The sequence below is a fragment of the Seriola aureovittata genome, chromosome 21 (assembly GCF_021018895.1).
Source record: "Seriola aureovittata isolate HTS-2021-v1 ecotype China chromosome 21, ASM2101889v1, whole genome shotgun sequence".
Lineage (NCBI taxonomy): Eukaryota > Metazoa > Chordata > Actinopteri > Carangiformes > Carangidae > Seriola > Seriola aureovittata.
The window spans coordinates 10126153-10151337 of NC_079384.1; the positions used below are offsets into that span (position 1 = coordinate 10126153).

Sequence of the window (25185 nt, forward strand, 5' to 3'; positions counted from 1 at the left end):
CTAAGCTCTCATGTTCTGCAGGCCTGCGGGTTACATAAATACATAATGATCTATTATAAATGTTGATTTTCCTCATAGTTAATGAGAGAGCTCCGTTCAGCTGGAATGTTCTTACAGATGTAACCTGCTTGCCGCTGGCCATCAATTTGCTCCTGACTGTCTTGTAGCAGTTTGACGGAAACTGATGCTGTTAATGGCTTTATTAAGGTTATTGTGCGCATAGTCGCATGACGTCACGCCCTCACGCGCTGCATCCCGAGCCTCAGTTTTTCATCAGAGTGGAGAACAGTCCGGATCAAACGGCGTTGCAAAACGGAGTGCATTTTTGTCTCCAGTTTTTTGGGATGTATAATTCAAATACGCTTTCAGTCCTTTCTGTGACTATGATGGACAATTAAAGTTAGATGAATGTCTTCTTTAAGTTGAACAGTATGGTTCAAGGCTTTACTCTGATTTCTACCGACTCTTTTTGGTCGTAAAGTTTTGTCCTGAAACCCACTGACAGCTCCCGTGTCGGCTCAAACACACCGCGCTGTCTCTGTGTGTGTGTGTGTGTGTGTGTGTGTGTGTGTGTGTGTGTGTGGGAGAGAGTGTGTATATGTGTGTGTGACAGCAGCGGACGGACAGAGGAGTTGATGGGAGCAGAGTGAAGTGGAAATGCTCCATCGGTGCGCTTCTTTGTGTCACACTTGTGGTTTTTAAATCGTCTGAAACTCCGGCAGCTTCGCGCGATGTGGTTTTAGCGGCTGGACTCAGCTCGAGAGTTTTGGATTCTCACTGTTGGATCTACAGGATGCATCATCACTTGAACCCATATTATGTGCAAATTGAAGAAAAGTGGATCTGTGTGACAAGTTCTCTTGACATTTTATTTTAATTCTAGAAACATCTGTTTCAAACCAGATACGTAATCTCCTAGCGCAATGATTTTAACAACTTTTTTCATTATATTGTCCTTCCCGGGTAAGTGACGAATTCATCTGTTGAATTTCTATAATGTTATATGTAAAAACTGGTCTTGTTCCTTTACAGCTCAGTTTAATAGATGCAGCAAACAGTGGCAGTGAGGAAAGGGCGCATATGGAAACACAGATGTTTCCTCTGTTCTGATTGTGAACATTCAGGATCCAGAAAGTTTGACTAATACTCAATGCATTTTTGCTTATCTGCCAAAAAAAATGAAATAATGATAACTGAGTGATGGGAAGTCTGTTGTGTGCAGAGAAATGTCTACAAATTAGTTTACATGGTGAAGACAAATCTCTTCTGACTCACTTCTTGTAACTCCCAGACTCAGTCTTCACCTTGAAGGGTGACAGCGGCGCTGCCTCCCGGTCCGCCCGCCTGGACTGCGTAAAGGCCAGTGAACAATGTCTCAAGGAGTACTCCTGCAGCACCAAGTACCGGACGATGAGGCAGTGTGTGGCGGGGAGGGAGAGCAACTTCAGTGCGGTCACCGGTCCGGAGGCGCAGGGCGAGTGCCGCAGCGCTATAGATGCCATGAAGCAGAGTCCCTTGTACAACTGCAGGTGTAGAAGAGGCATGAAGAAGGAGAAGAACTGTCTCCGGATCTTCTGGAGCATATTTCAAAGCTTACAGGGTATGCGACGACTCAGAGCGAACGATTAAATATATTTGACTGATTAATAAGCTCACTATAAAAGTATATGATGGTAGAAGAAGTATTCAGAATTTCTTCCTTTGTTAAAAAGAAAAAGTCCTTTACGTAGGAAAAGTACAGTACTTATTGTGCCGGTAGAATGGCCCCCGTCATTATCACTGATTCCTTTATGTATATTAAGCAGGATTTCAACATTGTAGTTAGTCAAAGTGGAGCTACTTTATATACTAAAAAGGTAGTTTATTAAGTAATTATGGATTATTTTATAAACTCATATGTTTTGTATGTGAAAAAACTAGAAAAGAGATGGCCATCAGATAATGCAGTGGAGTAGAAGGAGCCTACCTCTGAATTGCAGGAGCAGATGTTTAAAGTAGCTTAGAGGGAAATACTCAAGGAAAGGACCTCAAATTTGAACTTAAGGACATTATTTGAGTAAATGTAGGCTACTGTTACTTTCCAACACTTTTAACGCTGAACACATGTACTACTTACTGTAAATCTTAGTCACGCTGCAATAAACATGTCTGCTTATAGAATCAAGCTGGAAACTCAAGCTCTTTGAACAAATACATGACAAATGTCACCATGTTGCCCCAGATTCATTATACTGACACGTGGTATGCCTGTTCTCAGATGTGTTAAACCCATGTAACAGAGATAATTGTACTTGTTACTAAGTGAACATGAGGTCAACCTCCTTCAGAGGTTCTATACATGACAACATATTAATAATCTAGAAAATAAGCGCTCATTATCAATATGTGTAATTAAAAGGAATGATTAATTTACTGATTCAGTATAATTGATTTTATAATGTAATATAAAGAGAATCAGATAACATTCAGCCACACCACATACATGTTTATACACACACACACACACACAAACAATTAACAATCATTGTTTCCCCATGCAGGGAATGACTTGCTGGAATACTCCCCATATGAACCAGTCAATAGCCGGCTCTCAGATATCTTCCGCCTGGCCCCCATCATAGCTGGTAAGAAGCTGATTTTACAATGCTGACATTCCTCAGGTTTAAGTTGGATATTGTGCAAAGTTAAGTCACTGTACATACGGCCATTATCGCTCAGTTATGCTTTGAACCCAGTTGAAGTCACAACATCACCGCTACAGTTCTGTCACTATTTAACAACCACTCTTTTCTATTGCTGTCTGGTTTCAGGCTGCAGCTTTCAACGCCCATTATCCATCACAAAAGCTTTTATTTGCTACTGTGACCCACCATACACAAAGCAGAGTAATTTAGTATATTTCAGCTCTCAAAGCAATGATGAGAGGTCTGCATGTTTTTTCCACTGTCACAGTACTAATGCTGGAAGTAGCATTTATGTGGTAGTTTTGAATTAATCATCCTTTTAGAGTAGAGCCTGTGTTGTTTGAGATCCAGTAGCTTTCTAGAGTTGAATGCCTGGAATTTTTTTTTTTAAAAAGCAAGAAAAAAGGAAACAAAACAAACAAAAAAAAAAAAAAAAAAAAAAAAAAAAAAAAAAAAAAAAACAGAAATGGTTTGTGGATACACATGTCCTCAAATGTCAATGGAGTGCAGGTGGACTTGGGAGCATACACCTAGGCAGGCCCATATTTAGATTTGCTGAGATCAGACACACATCCACAGAGGAGCAATTAACCATCTGTCTGTGTTCAGTGGCACTGATAAAACAAGAGCCGTGTGTGTGTGTGTGTGTGTGTGTGTGTGTGTGTGTGTGTGTGACGAGAAGAGCAGCACTCGCTGGCACTCTTCAATGCTGAGCTTTCTGGCTGGAGGAGGGCGTCTGCCGCACTGGCCAGCTACCATTTCAGTGAAAAAAATGGTTATTTGATTCTCTCTCCCTCCTTGGCCCTCTCTCTCTCTCTCTGTCTCTCTCTCTCTGGCTCTTGCTGTGATTGAATCCACTTAGCGTATCACAGTGGCTCTGCTCCATATGCGATGACATAATGGTGAACTGTATTTCAAACAAAGTAAAGAAAGATTTGGATTTTTCCCCCTACGCTGTGGGTGCAAACGCAATGCATACATAGGTATAGCAATGCGAGACTGGTGAGTGAAAAATATCTTCTGGTACTGCTGGAAACATCATCAGTGATGTTCCTGGGATCATTGGGAGTTTCAGGTCTTTCAACATCATACTACCTCCCCCAGGTGAGCCAGCAGAGGCTGGTCAGACCCCTGCTCGTGTCCAGCTGGCAACAACTAGCGACTGATAAGATCTTCACACTTGGCCTATTTTCTCTCATGTTTTCCTCCAACAGCACTGTCAGCTCCAATAGATGACCTGCTTGGTGGAGTCTGACCAGATAACCACATCAAGATGTAGGGTGGTGGAGTTAATGTGCTGACAAAGTTGTTGAGCTTCGAAAAGAGGGTGTGCCAGGTCATCTCCCTTGATTGACGGTTTTGAGCCATGACCTTCAAAACCTGATCATGGCACCATAGATACGTCCCCTGTGCTAGGGCCACTCATTATGCGCTTGAGTGTTCAACATCATGAGCTCAGTGGGGATGTTGGTGCCTCTAATCTGCCCCACGTGTGGAGGTTAGCTGGGTTCGGTAGAACGTCATACACTGCCTGGATGAAGAACTTCACTCGGTGGGGCTCAGAATTCCAGGTCACCTTTTTTCCCCAAGAGTGTTGTTCTGTTTTGTCCAGGCTCCTTGTTTCATACCTACACCTCTGCTTGTTCTTACATTGTCCATCGCTGCCCACACCTCTTGCTGTACCAGGTGCCGGTTTTCTTGACTTCTGGTGTTCATGTGAGGGGCAGGGAAAGATCCCAATCTGGCTCTGCCATGAGTGACGATGCCTACCAGTCTACTACTGCAGAGTCGTGTGTTGACCCTCATGCTGAAGTTGTTGTAATAGTCGCAGATGAGGTCTGCTTGGTATATGATGTAAAGTGTGCTGCTCCAGCGTGTGGGGAGGGAGCTGTAGGCATTGGTCAGGTTAAGCCACAGCACTGTCACATTGCCTTTGTTCTCCCTGGCCTCTTGGGTTAGCTGTATCACCATACCAGTGCGCTCCAGACGCCCTGACATTCCTGCTTTTCCTCCTTTCTGGACTAAGATGTCAATGTGGTTGTTGTCTGCTAAGTAATAGCTGAGTTTGTTTGAGATTATGCTGAAGAAGATCTTTGCTTCAACACTCTGCAAGAAGATTGCAAAGTTGGTCCAGCCTTGATTTGCCTTCTTGCTTTGCGTACCACATCCTTCACCTATTTCAGTTCTGAGCTGTCAAACTGCTTGCTTGGCTCAGATGGAATGGAAGGGGTTGGTGATGAAAGTAGCTCTACTCCTTGTTCTTTCTCAACAAGATGGCCCACTAAGAGGTTCTGGGCACTGTGGGTAGACTACGGGGCCAGCTCTTCCTGCATCTAACCAGGATTGGTCCCTGTGCAATGGATTCATGACACTTTCAAATAATGGGAATAGTAGTAAAACAAAACGAAGAAAAAGCAGCTTGAAATGTTCTGGTCATTATTTAAATCGACAAAATCATTTGCTTGATGTAGCTTAAATGAGACATCAGACCCCCCAAAATCTAAGGAATCCCACTGAACAAATGTGAAATGTTAAAATCTTGATTAAGATATATTTGAAAATCTGATTTGTTGCTAATGTTGTCTTCAATCAAAGTCAGACCCCTGGCAGCTTAAATTGTGTTTTTCATCATTATTAGGTGCTATTATTGTAAGAAATCACCTAGATTAGGAAAGCATGATAAATTGGGTGCAGTGTTGGAGCTGGAGCTGAGTAGCCAATTTAATGTATAGCAGTGTGTAAACAGCTAAAGGAGCCTGTAAAAAAAAAAAAAAAAAAAACACTTAATGGGTTAGATATCAGGAATCCATTTGCCATAAGTGACCTCATTCCTGTCTGCAACTAAGTCAGGCCTCAGGCAATCCAGAGTGTAAAATAATGTAGATGCGATCCATTATAGAATGATCCATACTGTATCCCATGGGTCAGCTGCTAAGATGAACGCTCCCTTTTTGGCTAAAAACAAGTGCTTGTTTTTATGTAATCCATCTTTATCCCAAATTAGTTTCAGCAAACAATATTTTATAAAAACCTGATGGCTTTCTCATTTCTAAAAAAAAAAATCTAGCAGCAAGAAATCAAGAGTCTATAGCCATGCTAGCAGCTCTGTGACACTGCATTTTGGCACAGCATTGTTTTTGAGCCAATGCTGCCAGAGGCAAGCTAACATGCTCATAATTACAATACTAACATGGTGATGTTAAGCAAGTATAATGTTTACCATGTTCACAATCTAAATTTAGCATCCTAACATTTGCAATTACTGGACAAATTGATTTTTTTTTTTTTTTACTTTGTTGTTACTTGATTTGCAATGTCTGTGGTGATCCTCTGACTTTTCATCTTTTTCAGAAGGACAAATAAATGTCCATAAGACAGAATTGCTACTCATGGAGCCATGCCACTGGCCTGGCTAATCAGTTTCCTACTCCTCATGCTAGACTACTTGGATGACTCCTCTCTGATTTGAGCACTACCTTAATTAAGTGACTTTTCTTTATTCATGGCTGTAGGAAAGCTTATTCACTTATGTATTTATAACACTATCAATTCAAACTAAAAGGCGAGCCAATAACTGTTAAAATACAGTCACCAGGAACAGCTGAAATTAAATGCTGCATCATTTATAAAATCAATGAACAAGTGCCTTTCAGAGATGTAACACAAGCTGTTGTGCAGACAGCGAGAATGATGGGACTACAAGACTGCCCTTAACAAAGGAAAAACAGAGCTTCTGCACCACAAACCATGTTTGTGTGTTTAAAAAGAATGTACTGCAGTTCCAGAGGACATCAACATGTAAAACTCAGTCATTACTAAATTATGCTCTGCTACACACAACTTTGGATTGTTAGAAATGTATCTGCGGCTTCTTGCTTATGCTTCTTTGCAATCCCACCCCTACAGTTGAGATAGCAGAGATTGTTGCAGAGTATATCTGCTTATACAATCACATTCTCAACTCATAAGTATGATACTTTTTTAGAGAAGAGATGTACTGATTCTCCTTATCCATAGCAAGTCTGACACTACTGGTATGAGAACTGATTAGATTCCAAGAGGATTATCGGGGCAGCACATACTGTACATAAGAATGAGGAAGGGAATAAATTCAGCTTTTTTATTTTGCCCTTCAGTCTATTCTCAATGCTTACCTTTGAAAAGGAAAAACAGTCCAAATCAATTCAAAGTTAGGAATATGCCAGTGGAAATCAGTGATGCCTCTACAGAGACATGTCTTTTACTTAATTTTTAATCAATATACTCCTTCCACTCATGTTTCCATGCAATAACCACTATAAATTGGAGCACATGGTCTTAACTGCATAAATGTTTTCAGTTTCAGGGTGACAAACATCAGAAGTTTCTGAAAAAACCCTTGAGCTAGTTACTCAATTTACATCTAAGCAGCCACACTCGTCACTATGTCACTATTACTGGCCCCACCACTGAGCCCAGTATCTTCCCCTTCTCCTCCCAGTGTATCCTCATGGCTCATCAGTAGTCTTACAGAGAATTGAGTCAGTGAACAAGAGATGAGGCTTGGCATGATGATATTCCATGGCAAAAATCTCAAGAATAATTCAGTGGGTCTCGCTGCCTGAAGCAACAGATTAATCCTCAGTAGTCTTTGTCGTCTGCCGCTGGCCCAGTCCGCCTGTGAACTGTGCATATATGAGCAAACTGCTCCAGCTTAACATCAGAGTGGCCATCAGTAGACAAAACACTTTAAATCTGTTGATCCTTTTTACACAAGACTGCTTTCAGCCATATCAGCGAATCATCTGAAGGCGTTTCCTTTCATACGCTTCTCCTTTGTTTTCGTTCTGCCCCTTTCTAACCGCAGAATAACACAATTTATTTCAGCTGAGTTAACCAGAGGGAGCTCAAAACCCAATAACCCAAGTTGTGGACTATAACTTTGAAATTCACTTATATGCTTAGTAATCAAATATTAAAACGTAAGCATTCAGTGGCATGAAGTGAGGCAAACAAAACTTAATCATGTTTATTAGCAAGCATACTGTATTTCAGAGCTTTGCCTTCTACATAATAGAAAGTATAATAGGTTTGTTTTATATAACATGAGATATCTGAACATTGCATAAAGCACTTGTAGATCTGTGTACACAGGGGAAAACTACAGAGGGTGGACACAATAATACCAGCATTTGTACAATAAAATGCAATCCAAGACCCCTCTAACATGGCACACCACATACTGTGAGTGTGTCCAGGTGTTTTTATGTCCACTCCCTGCAGAACGCAACAGCAAAATATTTTAAATGACTTTAGAGGGAAACACAAAAACTTGAATGAAATACAATAGAAAGAAGCCATTTTCCTGATATGCAGCATCAAATTTGTTTGGCTTTGGGAAATCTCATGTCGATAGCTCATGTCTCTCACTCTGGACTGTATTAAAATTGGAAGCTAAAGTTGTACTTTTCAACAGGAATTCAGGAATTCTCAAAATCTAGCAAGGAGAAATCTGATATTAATTTGTTTTAGTGTACAGCCAAATGCTGTGTCACAAGATTAAATCAATTACTATATGATTAAAACAATAGACAATTGATGGTTCATATCAAGCCCAGCACTATTTTCAGCCTGTGCTGTGAGTGGTTTACTGAGAAAAGACATAATTTTAGTTTTCAGTTGTGTGGAGGGGATGTGACTTGTAATGTTGAAGAAAAACATACCTGGAAAGGTCTTATTTACTTTTCTACCAAGTTCTGACACTTTGAATTAGCTTCATCATGCAAATCATAAATAATATTATGAATCATGCCAACAACGTCATTAAGCAAATAAGATCAGACACAGTCTCACACACACAAACACACACACACACACACACCTTTGTCTTACTATATTTACCCTACCCTTAACCGTCACAACTGAATGCCTAACCTTCATTCAACTAATTCCAACCCTAACATCAACACCAACAGCCACTTCAACTCGTGTCCATTATTTTGGTCCCTACAAAGCTTTCAGACCCCACAACCAGAGTGGGCTCCCAGTCTTCAGACCCCTTGAATATAGTAAAACAAGGCAAAACACACACACAGTCATTCATGCACTGACTAACCCACTCCCAGCATTTCCTGCCAGTCTGACACAAATGTTACTGGAAGATGAAGGCTCAGTAAAGCAGCTTGGGGAGTAGCAATTCCTCACCAAGATGAGTGTACCTGATGGCTTAGCCATGACAAGTTGTGTGCAGGGAGCCAAGTGGATATGCAACCATGAGTGATGTGGGCAATGGCTAATCGTGGCTTTGAGATAAGCAAATGAAACGCTGTAGGCTGCAGGTGACGCAGGATAATGTTTTTGGTCGGGCATGGAATTATTTTATGCAAGCCAACCACACCCTGCACCCACATGCGCAAACAAACGTATGTACACAAACACTCTAAATCACTCAAAATTTGATGTGACATGTGTGCATTACTGCAGAATGGAGACCCTCATCTACATGCAAAGCAGCAGCACACATTCCCATACGTGTCAGTGACATATACATTCTCAAAATTCAAAAATATCTGAGGGCCTCAGGCTTTTCTTACACCCCACAAACTGATACACAGGTGCATAAATATACAGGTTCATGGTTTTAACTACTAATGCTTGAAAGTAGGAAGCTAGAAGGAAGAACAAAGAAGAAAAGTCCTCTACAGTAAAATCTGACTAACTGCTGATGGTGAAACAGCAAATTTGCATGTCATGAGAAAGCTATATTTCTGATTGATTGGCCAAGTGGAATCTCCTTTGATCTGAGTGGATAACGGACTTTCTGAAAAACAGAAAGCAAAAGTGCCCCTGGGCATCCACATGTCTGACTCCCGCCCTGCAATGACAGGTGCAACCAAAGAGATTTGCACCCTCTTTCTCTGCTCTCTCTCCCATATCCTGCACCCACAGTAGCACCATATGTCCAGTCATATTACTTTACCTCATCTTCACAACCAGTGAGTCAGATCTGCAGGAGGAGATGTTATCACATAGCAGGATGTGCCCATAAAACCTGAAACTTCAAAAGGGTAGTTTGGCTTCCAAAGGATGTTGTGTGCTTGTCACTATGAGGATGAACATTTCAGGCAATTTTCTCAGCATCTTTAAATATTGTAATTTTCCGACATCATTACCTTATCAGTAGGGATTTTCATTCTCACGAGACAATTTGGCTACATGAATTGTGGTTTTATGGTCCTCACGAGTCCCACAGTCCTACATCAGCATCCTTGTGAGCTTATATCAGAATCATGCTGAATATGTCAGACATCAGCAATGCTGAACTACTACTTTTTTTAAATCAATGCAGGATGAATGACTGTCTAGAGGATTAAAATGGAGGAAAGAAATAGCTGGCGCAGTAGGAGCTAAGTGAGATTTTGCTAATTACATGGGTGCATTTAGTAAATGGGTCTTGGGTCTGGTCATAAATACAGAGACACTGGCGTGGATTTAGTAATGCTGGCAGGAAGCCTGATAGACGGCAGGGTGCCATGAAGGAGAGGGCTCTGACCACTGCTGTTTTCTTTCCATTATGGGAGATGACAAAGAGGGCACTAAGTGGAGGGGTACGTTTAGAAGGATTGAATAAAGCAGTGATACATTGTGAAGGACTTTGATTTTGGACCATTATGTAGACAGCAAATGGAAACTCTGTAATGAAATTATTTTGTGGTTTTGAGTTTTTTGGGCTAGTTAATTTTTAGCATAGAATCAGGTATCAAGAAGAGACAGGAAAACATAATATGTTAAATATACATAATATACACACTTTTGACTGCACTGATCTCTATCCACACAGCTTGCTCTTGAGGTTTGGGGGTCACACTAACACTTTGTATTCACATAATTTGCATTCTTTGGACATGGGAAGAGTCATGTTATACGCAGCTAAAAGGGCAATTGCATAACTACATATTCCTGTTCCTACTCTTAGAATACATTCACAGAAAAAAAGAGTAACTTGAGCAATTTCCTGGCTGTACATTGCAATCGAGAACTGCTACACTGGAATTAAACCCCACAGAGAAAGGAGTTCTTTGAAACCAGCTCCACTGCTTCTGACCTCACTGACCCTGTGTTTTCTGGTGGCAATAGACCAGGACATTTTAATGGTCTAATTTATTCCATGTCTCCTGTGTAAAGAGATGATTGATTTGTCTAAGCCTTCATCCCTAAACATATCCCAAAGAAAATAAGAGGACTGCAGTATCTGATGCATGAGGTGTATGAGGCTCTCTGGATTGACCCCACCAGGAAACTTGGACACTACTGCATCCATTTGCTCACAAGGCATAAAACCTAATATGGTCCACATTTGTGGCATTGTTTGCTATTGTTCAGCTCTTTGAAGTAACTTATTCATGAGTCAATTGACAAAAATATTAAACAGCTACTATAATAATAATCATTATTATATAATACAATTAATCATTTAATCTGCAAATATGATCAACTGATAAACTATGCTCAATCATCAATAATCATTTCTAAGCAAAATAGTGTTAGGGTTAAAAATAAATAAAAAATAAATAAAAAAATCACTGGTTCCAGCTTCTCAAATGTGCATAATAGCTGGTTTTCTGTTGCTTGGACAAAACAAATAATAACATTTGTACTTGATTTTTGGGAAAATGCCATGTATATTTTTTACTATTTCTTGATCTTTTAAAGACAAGGGATTAATTGACTAAATGATAATGTCTAACAGTCCCAGTGTCGTGTTTATTTTATATATGAGCTGAGCAGACAAAACTGTAGAAGGCAGATGCAAACCTTTTCTGGGTGCTGCCTTCTACTGCACTTGAGAGCTCTTTGGCCACATCTCAAACACAGATATAGATATAGGTAATGTGTCAAATAGGTTTACACAATATGGATAAGCTCACTGATCTATTAGAACATTGCACATGGGACATATGATAAATACACCACTAACCTTTCACTAGTGTTTCATAAGTTAGGGCATTACAAAAACTGGAGACTTCTGCTTCTCATATTCTTACCTTCACTGAAGCAGCCCCCCCAGGACACCATAATAGGACCTCTTCTATGGAGATTCTTGTTCAACTCTACCTGGCTGGCGGTCCTTCAAAAGATCTTTTGTATTAACCTGTTAGAGGTCAAAGGGTCAGATTCCAGTGTTTTCTACATTGGCTCTGCATCAATAACAACATGGTGGCCTTGCTCAAGGGGTGCAATTTAAGAAGGCTACGTGAGATTTGTTTCCCTTAAGCTAGCCTTTTCACAGGGTATGATGTTATGTTATATGATTTTACCCACAAATCACATTTCTGCAGCTTGTGGGCTTTGTCTGTAAATCAAATTAAATAAGACATTTCACAGTATCTTACAGAGAAACAGAGACATTAAGAGGATTACAGAAACAAGCACAGATGATTTTCAGATGATTTCCATCATTGTGCAACACAGCACAGCACACAAAGCACAGTCAACTATTAACAGCAATCTTCACCACAGCCCTGTTTATATAATTACATATAACTATGGTTACAGGAAATTTCTTAAGTAACAGAATCCCTTTTTTGCTGCTGTTTTACAACATGATGCTTGTCATGTACTCTTGGGGGGACTTGAATGAAGTAATTGTTGAACTTAATGTCATGATTCTCCCATTAACTTGAATGTGGTTTTAGACACAGTGAAACATGGTTTGTACTGAAATTATTCCTGAAAATGAGAAAATACAATTAGCTTATTAAATGCAAAAGTGCTCTTGATAGAAAAGGTTTTTCCCTGCCGTAGGGTGTTACGTCTTTATGGAGTCATACTGTGACCTACTCAACCTCCTTAACTCACACCGAGTTTAGCTACATGCAAACACACAAACACATACGGCCATGTTTTAACCCGAATCCTCAAAGTAAGAATTTTATTATTATTTTTAAGTGTGTTTTTAATATAACTAAGGTAAACATTTTGAGGTAAAACTGTCACACCTATGGCCCAAAAGCCACAAATAGCCACTACAGGATCACAGCCCACATCTCTAGGCACTTGTCAGATGTAAGTAATGGGTTTTGTAATATGTGATTAACCCAAGGTTCAAGAATGTATTCAGATTTAATCATGGCTCATTCTGTGGTGCATGAAAGAGTGCAGTGAACTTCAATTCCACCTCAAAAGGCAGAATTACAGAATTCATTCTTCCATGCCGAGGCTGAGGATTCAGTTTGTGTTTCTGTGCAGGAGTCAGCGGAGCAGGAAGAACTTTAACTACAACAAATGAGAAAAATGAGATGTGAGAGTCATTATGTTGGCCACAGAGTGATTTTGCTGTGATGGAAGGAAAGGCATACTGGGATGGAAGCAAAGATGGGTGGCTCGGTTCATGTAACTCCAGGCAAGGAAAATGCACTGTGTCTGAGCAGGTGTTTGTGTTTTATTTTCGGGGAGTACATTTCTGTGCTTTCTGTAAGGATGAGGAGAAACCAAATCACCCTTCAGCTACATGTGTAAGATGTGAGGAGAAAACAGAAGCAGACACACAAACACACAACAGGACTGACTAATATGACTAGTGTATTTTTTCTGGTAACGCTCTGAATATTAAGGGTTTGAGCTTTGGTCTAATTCAAAGAGATGAGATGTCACCTTGAAGTGACTGTGCAGTGTGGTCTAACCGTGGCTTTCTGGTGCACATACAGGAGTTTGATCAGAAAGGCCAGACCTAATGAGGTCTGAGAGAGGAATCTGATAAGAACCTTAAGTACAACGTTCAGCCAGAGAATTTAGAGTACAAATGTGTAACCAAGAAATTGCAACAAATGGAGCAACAAATTGGTGCAATAATTTGTAATGAATCCACTGTAAAATATTTCTGCATTCGCTTGTGTTTGCAAATAAAAGCATGACTGAGTTCAGCAAAGCTCAAATCAGTTGCTTTCTTGCTGTTTCAGGCGCAATAAATGATGCAATTCTAGTATAACGTAGTGAGAAATTGGTTATAATACATAAAAAGACATAGGGGAGAAATTTAGGAGTTAAGTTTCTTCTGGTTATGACTGTGGGATGAATACTCATGTCTGTATTGACACAATTGCTTTTATTTTATCTTCCTTAATTATGTAAGATGGCATTTTCCAAAATAACTGATCCATATTTCCGAACTTGCTTAGAACTGTGGATAAAAGTGGAGATGTGAGATTTCTGAGGTGTGATGGAATTAAACTGTTTTTATATATTTGCTTTTTATAACAGAAAAAAAAAGTCAGGGACATATCCAGAGGTAATGGAGCTGTACAACAAGGAGAAAATGAGGATTACTAATGTTACATCCCTTTAAAGAATTGTAATGCAAGTCATGATGCCTTTCTTTCTCTTCTTCAGGTCAAATAACACTCAAATATTTCTAATTCATGCCGCTCCAACAACAATTTAACCTGCACAAAAAAGCAACAAGGAAATATGAAATTATGCTTCTCTCCTCTCTCTTAGTTGAGCCTGCATCCACAAAGGAGAACAACTGTTTGAATGCTGCCAAAGCCTGTAACCTGAATGACACATGCAAGAAGTACCGCTCAGCTTACATCAACCCCTGCACTAGCAGGGTATCTGCCTCTGAGGTGTGCAACAAGCGCAAATGCCACAAAGCTCTACGACAGTTCTTTGACAAGGTACATGTTTGTTCTGAGAGCTATTTGCATATTTTTTTGTATTTGATTTTGATGCTTTGGCACTCAACCCAACACCCAGGTGTCAAATGTCAAAAGGATAAATACTATTTTAAGTGCAGTTTCACATTAAGATGATTTTCTATCCAGTTTCATTCCAATGGCCTCAGTTACCCTAGCATGGGGTAGGTTGGTTAGTGGATCTGTGGTCTCTATGTTCACGTTTTGCCACTATAGGACCAGTCCCAGCCTGGTCAGATGCGTACATGAACTGATGAAGCCTCTTGGATGAGAGGTGAAACGTCTTCCCAGACAAATAATCAAGTCCAGTTGTTTTTTTTCGATTTAAAACTCCTTTAGGTGTGCCACTATAGTTTATTGTATAAACAGGGTAAAGGTGAGTTATTCAGCAACTCTAGTACAGGTGCTAGCTGCACTGGAAGTTGATATTTTCAAGATAGAAGAGAATTTTGTAGCTATCCCTGGATAGCTAGAAGGAAGTGAACGTTTTTTTTTCCCTCCAGGCTCTTACACCACCTGTGTCAACATGTGTCCTTTCTTCTTTTTCTCTCCAAAATGAAGGTTCCGACTAAGTACAGCTATGGGATGCTGTTTTGCTCCTGTCCAGTGGTGGACCAGACAGCATGTGCAGAACGCAGACGACAAACTATTGTACCTGTCTGCTCTTACGAGGATAAGGACAAACCAAACTGTCTGTCCCTTCAGAACACATGCAAGACCAACTACATCTGCAGGTAAGAATGCACAGAGAAATCCTTAATACACTTTAACTAAAAAAGTCCACCTCCTCATTTACATCATTGTAAAACCAAGTCTAATTTCTAGTAGGTGCAAATCACCTGAGAGAACTTCAGTAGTAATTCAGATGGTCTATTTTAAGACATGATGATTGCTTGTCTAGTGCACAGTACAAAGTGGAAACTTACTTAATTGACATAAAATTGCCTGTAAGATTCGGCATGTATAGTGGGTTATAGGAGACTGTATAATCTGTGGAAAAATAGCAGATAAGCAGTCTTTCATTCAGTGAAGGAGTTTCTTAATTCTATATTTCACATTCTATACTTTCACTTTTAAATGTCTCAGCTGAATTTAAATTATCTGCACATGAGTGTGAAAACTACCAGCGAGGAAAAGGAAACACTGATTTTGATTTTTTATATGCTAGTCAGTCGGTGGCTTTAACTTTGCTCACTTTAAGCTTGATATCCAATAACAGCATCAGGAAATTAGCAGCTCTAATTCCTAATTGCTCTACTAGGTCGAGGCTGGCCGACTTCATCAGCAACTGTCAACCAGAAGCTCGCTCCATATCCGGCTGTCTGAGGGAGAACTACGCTGATTGCCTGCTGTCTTACTCAGGTCTTATTGGTAAGTTATTCTCTCTCTCCATTTAAATATTTAAAAAAAAATTTGCTATTCACATGAGCTTGCAGCGAGGAATGAAAATAAAATGTCCTAATAGAAGAAACTCAGTAAAATGTCAATTATTTAAATCAATAGCATTATTTGTAAGTCAAACTTTTAGCTATCAAACTTGTTTGTATTGTTTTCCAATCTCAATTTTTTTTTTTTAAGATTTTGTATTTCCTAAATCAAAAGCAAAGAGAAACCCATTCAAAAGGTTATTCTTCTTCTAAAACAGCTGCATGGAATTTAAGCCAAATCCTTAAAACTACAATTACAGTGATGATTTACCACTGTGCAGTCACCATACAGCCATGGACCTCTTAAGTCATATTTTTTAAGATAAACACAAAGCTTGTGCTACAGAAAATGGACCAGACTCAGTGAATAGCTCCCTAAGCTTAACATGTTCTATGATAACTATTAATTTAGCTGTACAGACTAATGAGCAGTGATAACTAACATGTCTTTGGGGTCATCAGGTGGGAACCTCCTTTCACCAGTGTTTCGTCTAGTTGGTCCCACAACACCTCCAGGAGGCTAGACAGTGATCACTGGCGTCCCAGAGTCACTCCCCTAATGCCAGCCATCACTGCTCCTCACACCACCATTTTCTTTATCTTGCCTATGCTACCACAAACAACACCATCATCAACTCTGACAAAACACACTAGCAGATTCAGCAAACAAGCTCCCCTAAACAGTTGGAGAAAGTGGCGGCCATTTTGAAGGAGGCAGAGTCAAGGAGAGAAGCCTTTTTGAGCTAAACTCTCCCCCGCCGGATTAGGCTGTGCTCTTGCCCATCCCACCCCCCCACTCTCCAAGACAATGAGGGATGTAGAGTCAGGGAGAGGGGCCTTTTTAGGCTGGCTCTCCCCCGCCGGATTAGGCTGTGCTCTACACCCCCCATACTCTCCAACACCACACCATGCAACTCACCTAAAACAAACAAACTCACCTAAACAGCCACAGACACACTACAAACCAATTCGATACAAGCAAACAATACAGGCCACCTCACCTGGACTAACCGCATGGTCTCAAAGAGGCTCACACAGGCCACACCCCCACTTAAAAACACTTCCTCTTCCTGGATTTCTTCCTTGCTTCTCCTAAGAGTCTGTCTATCCTAAGTGCTCACCCTGCTGGGCCCCCAGCTACCATTACTCCTTCTCATCCAAATCCACTGACTGGATCTTGCTGCCTCATCTGACATGTCCTTTACAATTTTCCTCACACTCTGTCCACTTGCTCCTAACTCCCTTACCAAAGAGACAACAGACCTTGCTACAAATCCTCTACATCCTACTTCCACTGGACAAATCCTAACTTTCCATCCTCGCTGCTCTGCTTCTGCCCCTAACTCTGCATACCTGAGCTTTTTCCTTTCATATGCTTCCTCAACTAAGGCCTCCCACGGAACCGTCAGCTCTATGAAATATACTTTCATTCTACTCCTAGACCACAAGACTATATCAGGCCTTAGCTTTGTAATGGCTATTTCCTGGGGAACAAGAAGCTTTCCTCCTAAATCTACCTGCATTTCCCAATCACAAGCACCTTCTAAGCTGCCTTGCCTTCTTGTTGTCTTACCAACTTTCTCTCCCTCTTGAACAAACTTGATTGCACCTTTCTTTGTTTTAGGTCCTCCTAAATTTGCCCGCCTCCGTAACTCTTCAATTCCTGCAGCTAAGCTTTTTAGAACTTGGTTATGTCGCCACGTATACCTGCCTTGCGACAGACTAACCTTACACCCTGACAGATTACATTAGAGGTCAGAGGTTAAGGCATCAGATCAACTTGGCAGCCAGACAGGTGAGATCACAGTCAATAAACTGCTTATCTGTAGGGTGTACATGCCATCACAGTTCACAGACCACAGCACTGTGCTCGTGTCCTTTAGATCATCCTTTCCTCCATCAGCAGGTTTCATTATGTAGAAAGGAAAAATGATGTCCCACTGAGCTCTCGTAATGAGATTTGAGTGCGGGGCAACACTGACCAATTGCAAACTCAACAGGCAGACATTTTATTACTTCATTCATATTCTACTTCACACAGGTTACATCCTCTAATGGGTCCCCCTGGCTTAACCACTCATCTCTGACTGCACACAAAAATCTGCATGTACTTGCACAGCTAATAAGTATGGGCCTACTCAACCCCATGCTCCCTACAAAACAGCTTTGTTTGCTTACATCAGGATGACAAAGTAGCCGAACTTCATTCAACTCTGTGCTCATGAAGTACAACGTGCCCCCAGCTTCCTCACCACTGTTGACTCCCAGTGGGTGGTAAGCAACAGGAGCCCTGAAAACACTTTTAACAACACTCTCCGGAGCTGTGGTGTGCCACCTTTGTTGACATTAGCACTTCTTTGTATAATGTGCATGTTGTGGAACAGACATGACCACTGGCCATGCTACATAATTAGGGGGATGTTGTACAAGTCAGTGAGGTTTATAATCACGATGCAGTAGGTTGTTGTGTCACTGTCAAGAGAGAGGGTAGATTCAATAAGTGTAACCCCTTACCCCAGGGGAGCCTTATTAAATGTTAAAGCATTTGTGAAACAGAATGATATTTACACATTATAACACAGCTCTCCAATGAGATACCCTACAATTCAATGCAAGTTCTGTAGGCTTTGTAAATGGGGTAATGGCTCCATATAACAATGAATAATCTCATCCTGATTGGCTGACCGGAACATTCAAATTTCAGTCAGAGCAACTAAATTAAGAGAGTCCTTTTAGAGGGCTTCAACTGTGATAACAGGATTACAGTTACAAAGACTTATAGTGGTTTTCTTCCCTTTTATGCTACAGGTACGGTGATGACTCCCAATTATGTGCGATCTCTTGGTATTAGCCTGTCACCATGGTGCGACTGCAGCAGCAGTGGGAACAGCAAGCCAGACTGTGATAAATTTGCTGAGTTTTTCACCAACAATCGATGCCTACGTGAGTTCCCACATTCAGGCATTCTGCATAAATGAATTCCTCCCCCAGCTGTGCACTGTTATTTACTGCTTAAGGTCAGATTGACCAGTTGTATTGTCTAGACTTAAACTGGCCTGTTGAAATTGTAGAGTGGGAGATAATGCCCTGAAACAGGAATAGTATAATGTTTTTGACATGTTCCCCAATCAAATACAGTTTCTGTTACTTTGAATGTTGGATAAGCAACAGTCGCATGACCATTTCTTTTGTTTTTTCACTCATGTGAGTATGACTGGCATTCACTGGCATTTCACCAGTCTAACTCAAAGTCTTCAGAACATAACAGAGCAATTTTAATTTAATGAAGATCTTCTACATTGCTTTGACAGTAACTCAGGCCTTTGTATGATTAAAAGTAGTTCCAGAAAGTTTTTTGATCAATACAAAAAGGAGTTTTTGCCCACATTATATTTTGCTCATGGTAATGTATCTTCGATTACATGACATATTTATGACGAGGAAAATTAAATAACATAAATTATTTTTGAAGTTTCTGTGTTTCAGGCAGTTAAGAAGCTCATTTTCACACAGCTTTGTGAATAATAGCAATTAAAGGCAGACACGGCTTTTAAAAAAGGCTCTTGAGAAAGGTCATGTCATTTATTTTCCTACCCAATTATCTAAAGTATCAATTTTAAGCAGCTTTTAGTTGGACATTAACGAAATGTTATGGGCCATATTTCCAAGAAAAGGGTGGAAGAAACCTGTTAACCTGGTAGTGCAGACTACATTTTTAAAAACAAGACAAGGGCATTCAGAGATGTATAATGCCCTCTTACATGTATTTATAACATTCTGCAATTGAATCAGTCATGACACCGGCTGTATATGTTATCATTTCTCTACAGTATTTTTTTTTTTTTTTACTTTCGGTCATTTTTCCTGTCATATTCCATTTAGCTATATTCTGTCTAGCAAAGCATAAATTCTGTATATGCACAGGATCAACCATGTCACAAGTCAACACACTCTTTTCTTGCAGGTAACGCCATCCAGGCATTTGGCAACGGTACTGATGTTGGAGTTTGGCAACCCCAACCCCCGATTCAGCCAACTATAGTTGAGCCTAGCATCACCCGGAGGGGTAAAGAGCGAACCAGTAATGCTATGGACGCACTGACACACATGACCAAACTGGATCTTGATGGAGACTCGTTATATCACGCCTGTGGGACCTTACAGGTGAAGTTCTAAATGTAGACAATTTTAAAAGTAGAGTTTCTGTGGTTAGATACAGGTTGTATCTTCTTTTCTGACTTTACAACACTGAGTTACATTTACAAAATAGAAATTGCAAATCCTAAAAAAATAAAAATAAAAGTAGAGAGGGAAGAAGAGGTGAAATCGCTGCATAATTTTTGATAATGTTAAAATGTCACCAACTAAAGGTATCCGAGTGAGAAAAAAAAAAACTACACTTAGTTTCAATTTTCGTAATACATGCTTACCTCAGTGCATTTGGTGAGGCAAGTGTTTATTACTTTGGTTGCAGTTAATGGCTGTGCCTCTCATTTACAATAAGAACCACTTTCAAAAGGTAAAGCAAAAGGACAAACATTACATTTTTATATACAATAACAAATGTGGCTTTTTGGCCTAAATTTTACAGGCATCAGAAACCTCTCAAAACTCAGGAAACAAAGTGCCTGAATCAAAATTGAGACCTAAACATCAGGTACAGATCTATTCAAAGCCTCTGTCTGAGTGTCAGACGTCTGACTCTGTCACCTTGATGGATCAGGGACGGTTTTATGATGGCATGCACAGAATCCCCCCTCCTGGGCAGAAAGATGAGACATCAGTGTGGAGTCAGAGTTTCCAAAGCTGTCGTGTCAAAGCTAATTGGTTGCCACAGTAACATCAGAGATGGCCCTAAGGGCTGGTGTGTCTGTGTGTGTGTCTGAACGCGTTTTTGTTACCACTTTGCGACCTTTTCTAGTATAAACACCGACCTTGTCGGGACCAGTAGTCCTCATGGGGGCCAAAGCCTGGTCACGATGAGGCAAAACATAATTTCTGCGGAAAGACCGAGGTTTATATTTACTTAAATCCATATTAACTTTGATACAAATATAGCCACTGATTGTTAAATAATAAACATGTAAATGCTGACTGCTGGCATGAGACAGAAACTTCAATGAACATATCTCTACCTCCTTCATTTACACTGAACATAAAACATGACTTCAAAAGTAGCTGCAAAATTACTGTAAACTGAGTTGCTCTGATAGTATCTCAACAAAATTCAAGCTTTACACAGTAAATAGAGGTCAAAAGTTCATTCTTGACTTTGGAAACAATAGTTGGCAAAACTATTTTACCACCATGTCCTTTTAGTAACTGTACTGGAGTTTTAGATCATATCACACAATTTTCCTCAGCAGATGAAGCAGTTTGTTATTTTTCAGATCCAACTCATTTAATTCAACATTTGTAAACCCGTAAAATTTCCACCATGTGACTTTAAAAAATAGTGACAGATAATGACATGCAAATGGATATTAGTTTTGAAATATCAAATGCAATTGTAGGAAGTCTGTTTAATGTGCTGATTTTGACATTTACATCGTCAATTGCATGTTTTGCTTAAATGTGCTTTTTGATCCTGCAGCTGCTTTGGTACTTTTTGAGCTCACCCACACACACTTCAGACCACTGCGATTTTCTCTGATAAATACTATAGTGCTATATTTTTAAATGAGATCATATCACATTACTTTAAGCAAGACAATCTATCATATTGGCTTTTAATAGTGATAATATGATTTATCGCCAGTGAAAACATCCTCCAGGAGGAAAGACCTCCTATAGAGCAATTAATCATTCTTCTCAGAATCCTGCCTCATAGAATTCTCTCTACTTAAGAACCAATGCATGAAGTGTTTATTATGTTCCCAAACCACTGTAGAGTCACTTTATCATTTTCTGTACACCATCTCTGTATCTGTGTGTGTGTGTGTGTGTGTGTGTGTGTGTGTGTGTGTGTGTGTGTGTGTGTGTGTGTGTGTATTTTTATGTGTTGCTGAAAAGGTTTTGTAGCGGTCTGAGAAAAGTTTTAATGTATTAAACTGTCATAACCTTCAGCCTGCACAAACAGAATCTCACAAAGACAAACTTCTACACAAACACACAGGCACTTCAACCTTACATAAATTGCTTGAGGATGATTACACAAAGGGGTTCATGTAAGTCTAAACTGTGGGAATTGGTGGGAACTGAAAGCATTATCATAAATTTTATATCTTGGAGTATTTTTTCTTCACAACCATGACAGTGAGAGTTTAGGCTAATGCAGTAATGATTTTGCTTGGCCTTGTCATACTTTAAAGACTATGCCCTTTCCTTAACTGCAGTTAAACTTCCAGGCCAAGGCAATTTCTTCATCCCACTAGTGAGACTAAGTATATGGTTGACAGTGTCAAAGAAGCAGTCAGATGCATATATATTTCATAGCATCTTTGTACCACCATCAGTCAATGTGTGATCTTGAAAGAGAGAGAATCCCAATCAAAAAAAAGAATCGAAGTTAATGTTTTCCTGTCGTCTTTCTTATTTTCTTCCTTCTAGGCCCAAAAACTGGTGTCAAATCAAACAGTGGATACGACTGTGTGTGTGGTAAGACTCATTTTATTCTCTGCAATCCTTACAATGTTCCTATTAGAGCGCAAACAAGATCACAAAATAATCTAATATTAATTAAAAAAAACAATATAAGTCTATTTTTAACATAAGACCAAACATCAAATATTTTTACATGAATCCTTTAAATTTGGTTATCAAAGAACAAAAATATGCACTTAGCTCAAGATGTTATCCTTTTTAAGCCACTGCAATTGTCACATTTTGTTTTATCAATACAATAAATTTTTAATCTCAGTCAAGAGTGAAAACATTTTTGCAATATTTCAACTTCTTTTCAAATATCTGGCAATCAGGTGCAAAAAATGAAAATGTGCATAAAAAGTGGATAGAATCACACACACAGAAAAAGAGTCCAGCCAATTTTTAGGGCTATAGTCCAAATCTCAGATTCATGGTGAGGGCCACAGAAAAAAAAGAAAAAAAGATACATTTCAAAGTATTTTTTCCACTGTCACTTTGCATCATTGTAAAACTCTATGGTCTTTTCCCCCAGAACCATCAACTGGATGAGTCCAGCGACTCAAATGCCATTGCTAGAAGCTCACCAGCTGAACTCACCTGCTTACACCCCTCAAGTATGCTCCTTGCACTAGTCATTGGTTTTACACCAACAGTATTACCACTACAAAGTTTCTACCTTTTGTAGGATGTGAGGCCTATGGATCGACACTCTTATCTCAAGAAGTGATTCAACTCATGAACTTTAATTTAGACATTTTCCAGAGTGTGACACCTACATTTTTCTTGAAGTGGAAAAGAGCAACGCAGTGTGGTAGGAGCACTGAGATAATAGACAACAGTGGATTATATCTGAAGAATCTATGTTGACTGTTGCTGTGTTGAAAAAAAGACCTCCTGAAGCTGGTGCTGAGATATCAGCTCATTTGCCTTCCATGCCTCGTGGGGGCAATTTGGTGACTTCAAAATCAGATGCACACTTAGAAAAACTCATCTTTTTTGGAGTTAAACCCTGTGATCTGATAACCATGTGAATAAATTCACTTCTTTGGAATGTGTGCAATCGGTGCACATCTCACTGAATGGACTGCCAATGTGCTGAACACTGTTTTGACGATAAAGGGGATCAGTCTCTGCATAACTGTGCTTTGAGTCATCCTGTTAATCAACTTGCTTTAGTTTAGTTGATCTAAAAGTGTTGATCTGTAATATGTCACTATGGACAACTAACCTGCACTGTATGGAACAAGATTCATTAAACATTTGAACTCATTTAAAAGCCCATCACAATTCGTTAGAGTATCCTCAAAAGACAAAGACATATCAGCCCAAACTGTTTTCTCTTCTACATGTTCAGTACTAGGTATAGATCAGTTTTGTAGATTGATTTGGTTGTTATGGTGTATGGTGGTTCGCCTCTCAAAAGAACATTTTGTACATATGATACATGAAATGTGCACTCTATTACAGTTTGCTGCTGTTAGCTTGTAACATATTGTCTGTAATGTTTTTGAGAGTGTATGTTAGTTTTTGGTGACTGAGGCCTCTCAGCTTCATCTAGTGTAGCTAGAAAATGTGATGGGGTATGGTTCTTTCCTCATGTGGCTACAGTTATGACTTTATTGTGTAATTATATTTTGATGGCAAAGTGCATAATGTTATCTTTAACAGTATTTTTCTTGAGGAATATCAAACTATCTGTAACAGCAATGAGAACATTAAGAATTTACAAAAGTGTCTTTAATGGCTAAAAAGTCAAATATGTTTTGTTGGTTTGATCAAGATTCTTCATACAATTTTATTTTTTCATTTTATTGTGTCTTGGTAGAGAGCAAGAGGACAGGGGTTTGATGAATCAAGAATGTGTACATACCCACATTGAGAGTAAATGCCAAAAGACAAAAGCCAGTGCACATTAATTGCTAGCAATTACTGCTGATGCAAATGGGGGAAAAGATGAAAACACTTACATTGTTATTATATACTTAAAGACACCCTAATTATCAAAGCCATTCAAAGAATGTACAACATAATGACAATGAACGCTGAAGACTTGTTTTTAAAACATCCTTACTGTTTCTAAAAATGAGTAAAATGTGTCTGTTTAAATCATGTATGATCGCTCTTGACATCTCGACTAAAGCTGGTTATGATGCACCTCTTTACAGATTGTGTGTCTCACATTTGTTTTGTTTTTTTAAAAAGGGAGAAAAAAAAACGTTTCAGTTAAAAAATACTACATAACTGTTTATCTGATTAGACTTATTGATATTACCAGCATAAACTTTAAGACATCTCCTGTAGGAGGACACGTTTATGTACAAGTAGCCATGAATAAAAATTTTAAATTTGGTTTATCTGTTCAGTGTTTGCCAAAGAGCTGAAATAAAAAGAGTGAACAATGACTCATGTTGGTTTCTACAAATAAACAGCAAATGATACATTCTGTTTTTGGCTCATATCATCCCGTTTCCACAATGCTAGTTTATCTGGTGTTTTAGCAACTGGGAAAGATTCCTATAAAGCAGGATTATAAGATAGCACCTGCCAGACAGGCCACCATTGTCAGTCAGATCACATCAGTCCCGGTGCGGAGTGACACAGGCGGACAAGGACGCAGCCTACAGAGGACAGACTGTTTCGGCACAGTGATGGAATACTTGACCTAGACACAGAGTCTAAGATTTATTAGAGGTGTCACAGAACCAAAAGGGCCAAAATATCCTCCTCGTGTTATGCATGAGATGGAAATGACAACTTCCCATTCTCACTGATACAGGAGGATAATATAGTGAATGGAGGTATTCTAACACATGTTGC

The 25185-nt window shown here is 39.6% G+C and overlaps 1 protein-coding gene across 1 annotated transcript; it reads left to right on the top strand.

Moving 5' to 3' along the window:
* The first annotated feature begins 269 nt into the window (after positions 1-269).
* On the top strand, positions 270-24770 carry gfra1b (gdnf family receptor alpha 1b). The gene is made up of 10 exons (XM_056365369.1): positions 270-963; positions 1292-1600; positions 2541-2624; positions 14160-14338; positions 14918-15090; positions 15618-15727; positions 18592-18726; positions 19748-19947; positions 22333-22380; positions 22901-24770. Exons 1-10 carry the CDS (start codon positions 924-926, stop codon positions 23051-23053), a joined length of 1431 nt encoding a protein of 476 aa, XP_056221344.1. The 5' UTR covers positions 270-923; the 3' UTR covers positions 23054-24770.
* The last annotated feature ends 415 nt before the right edge of the window (positions 24771-25185 follow it).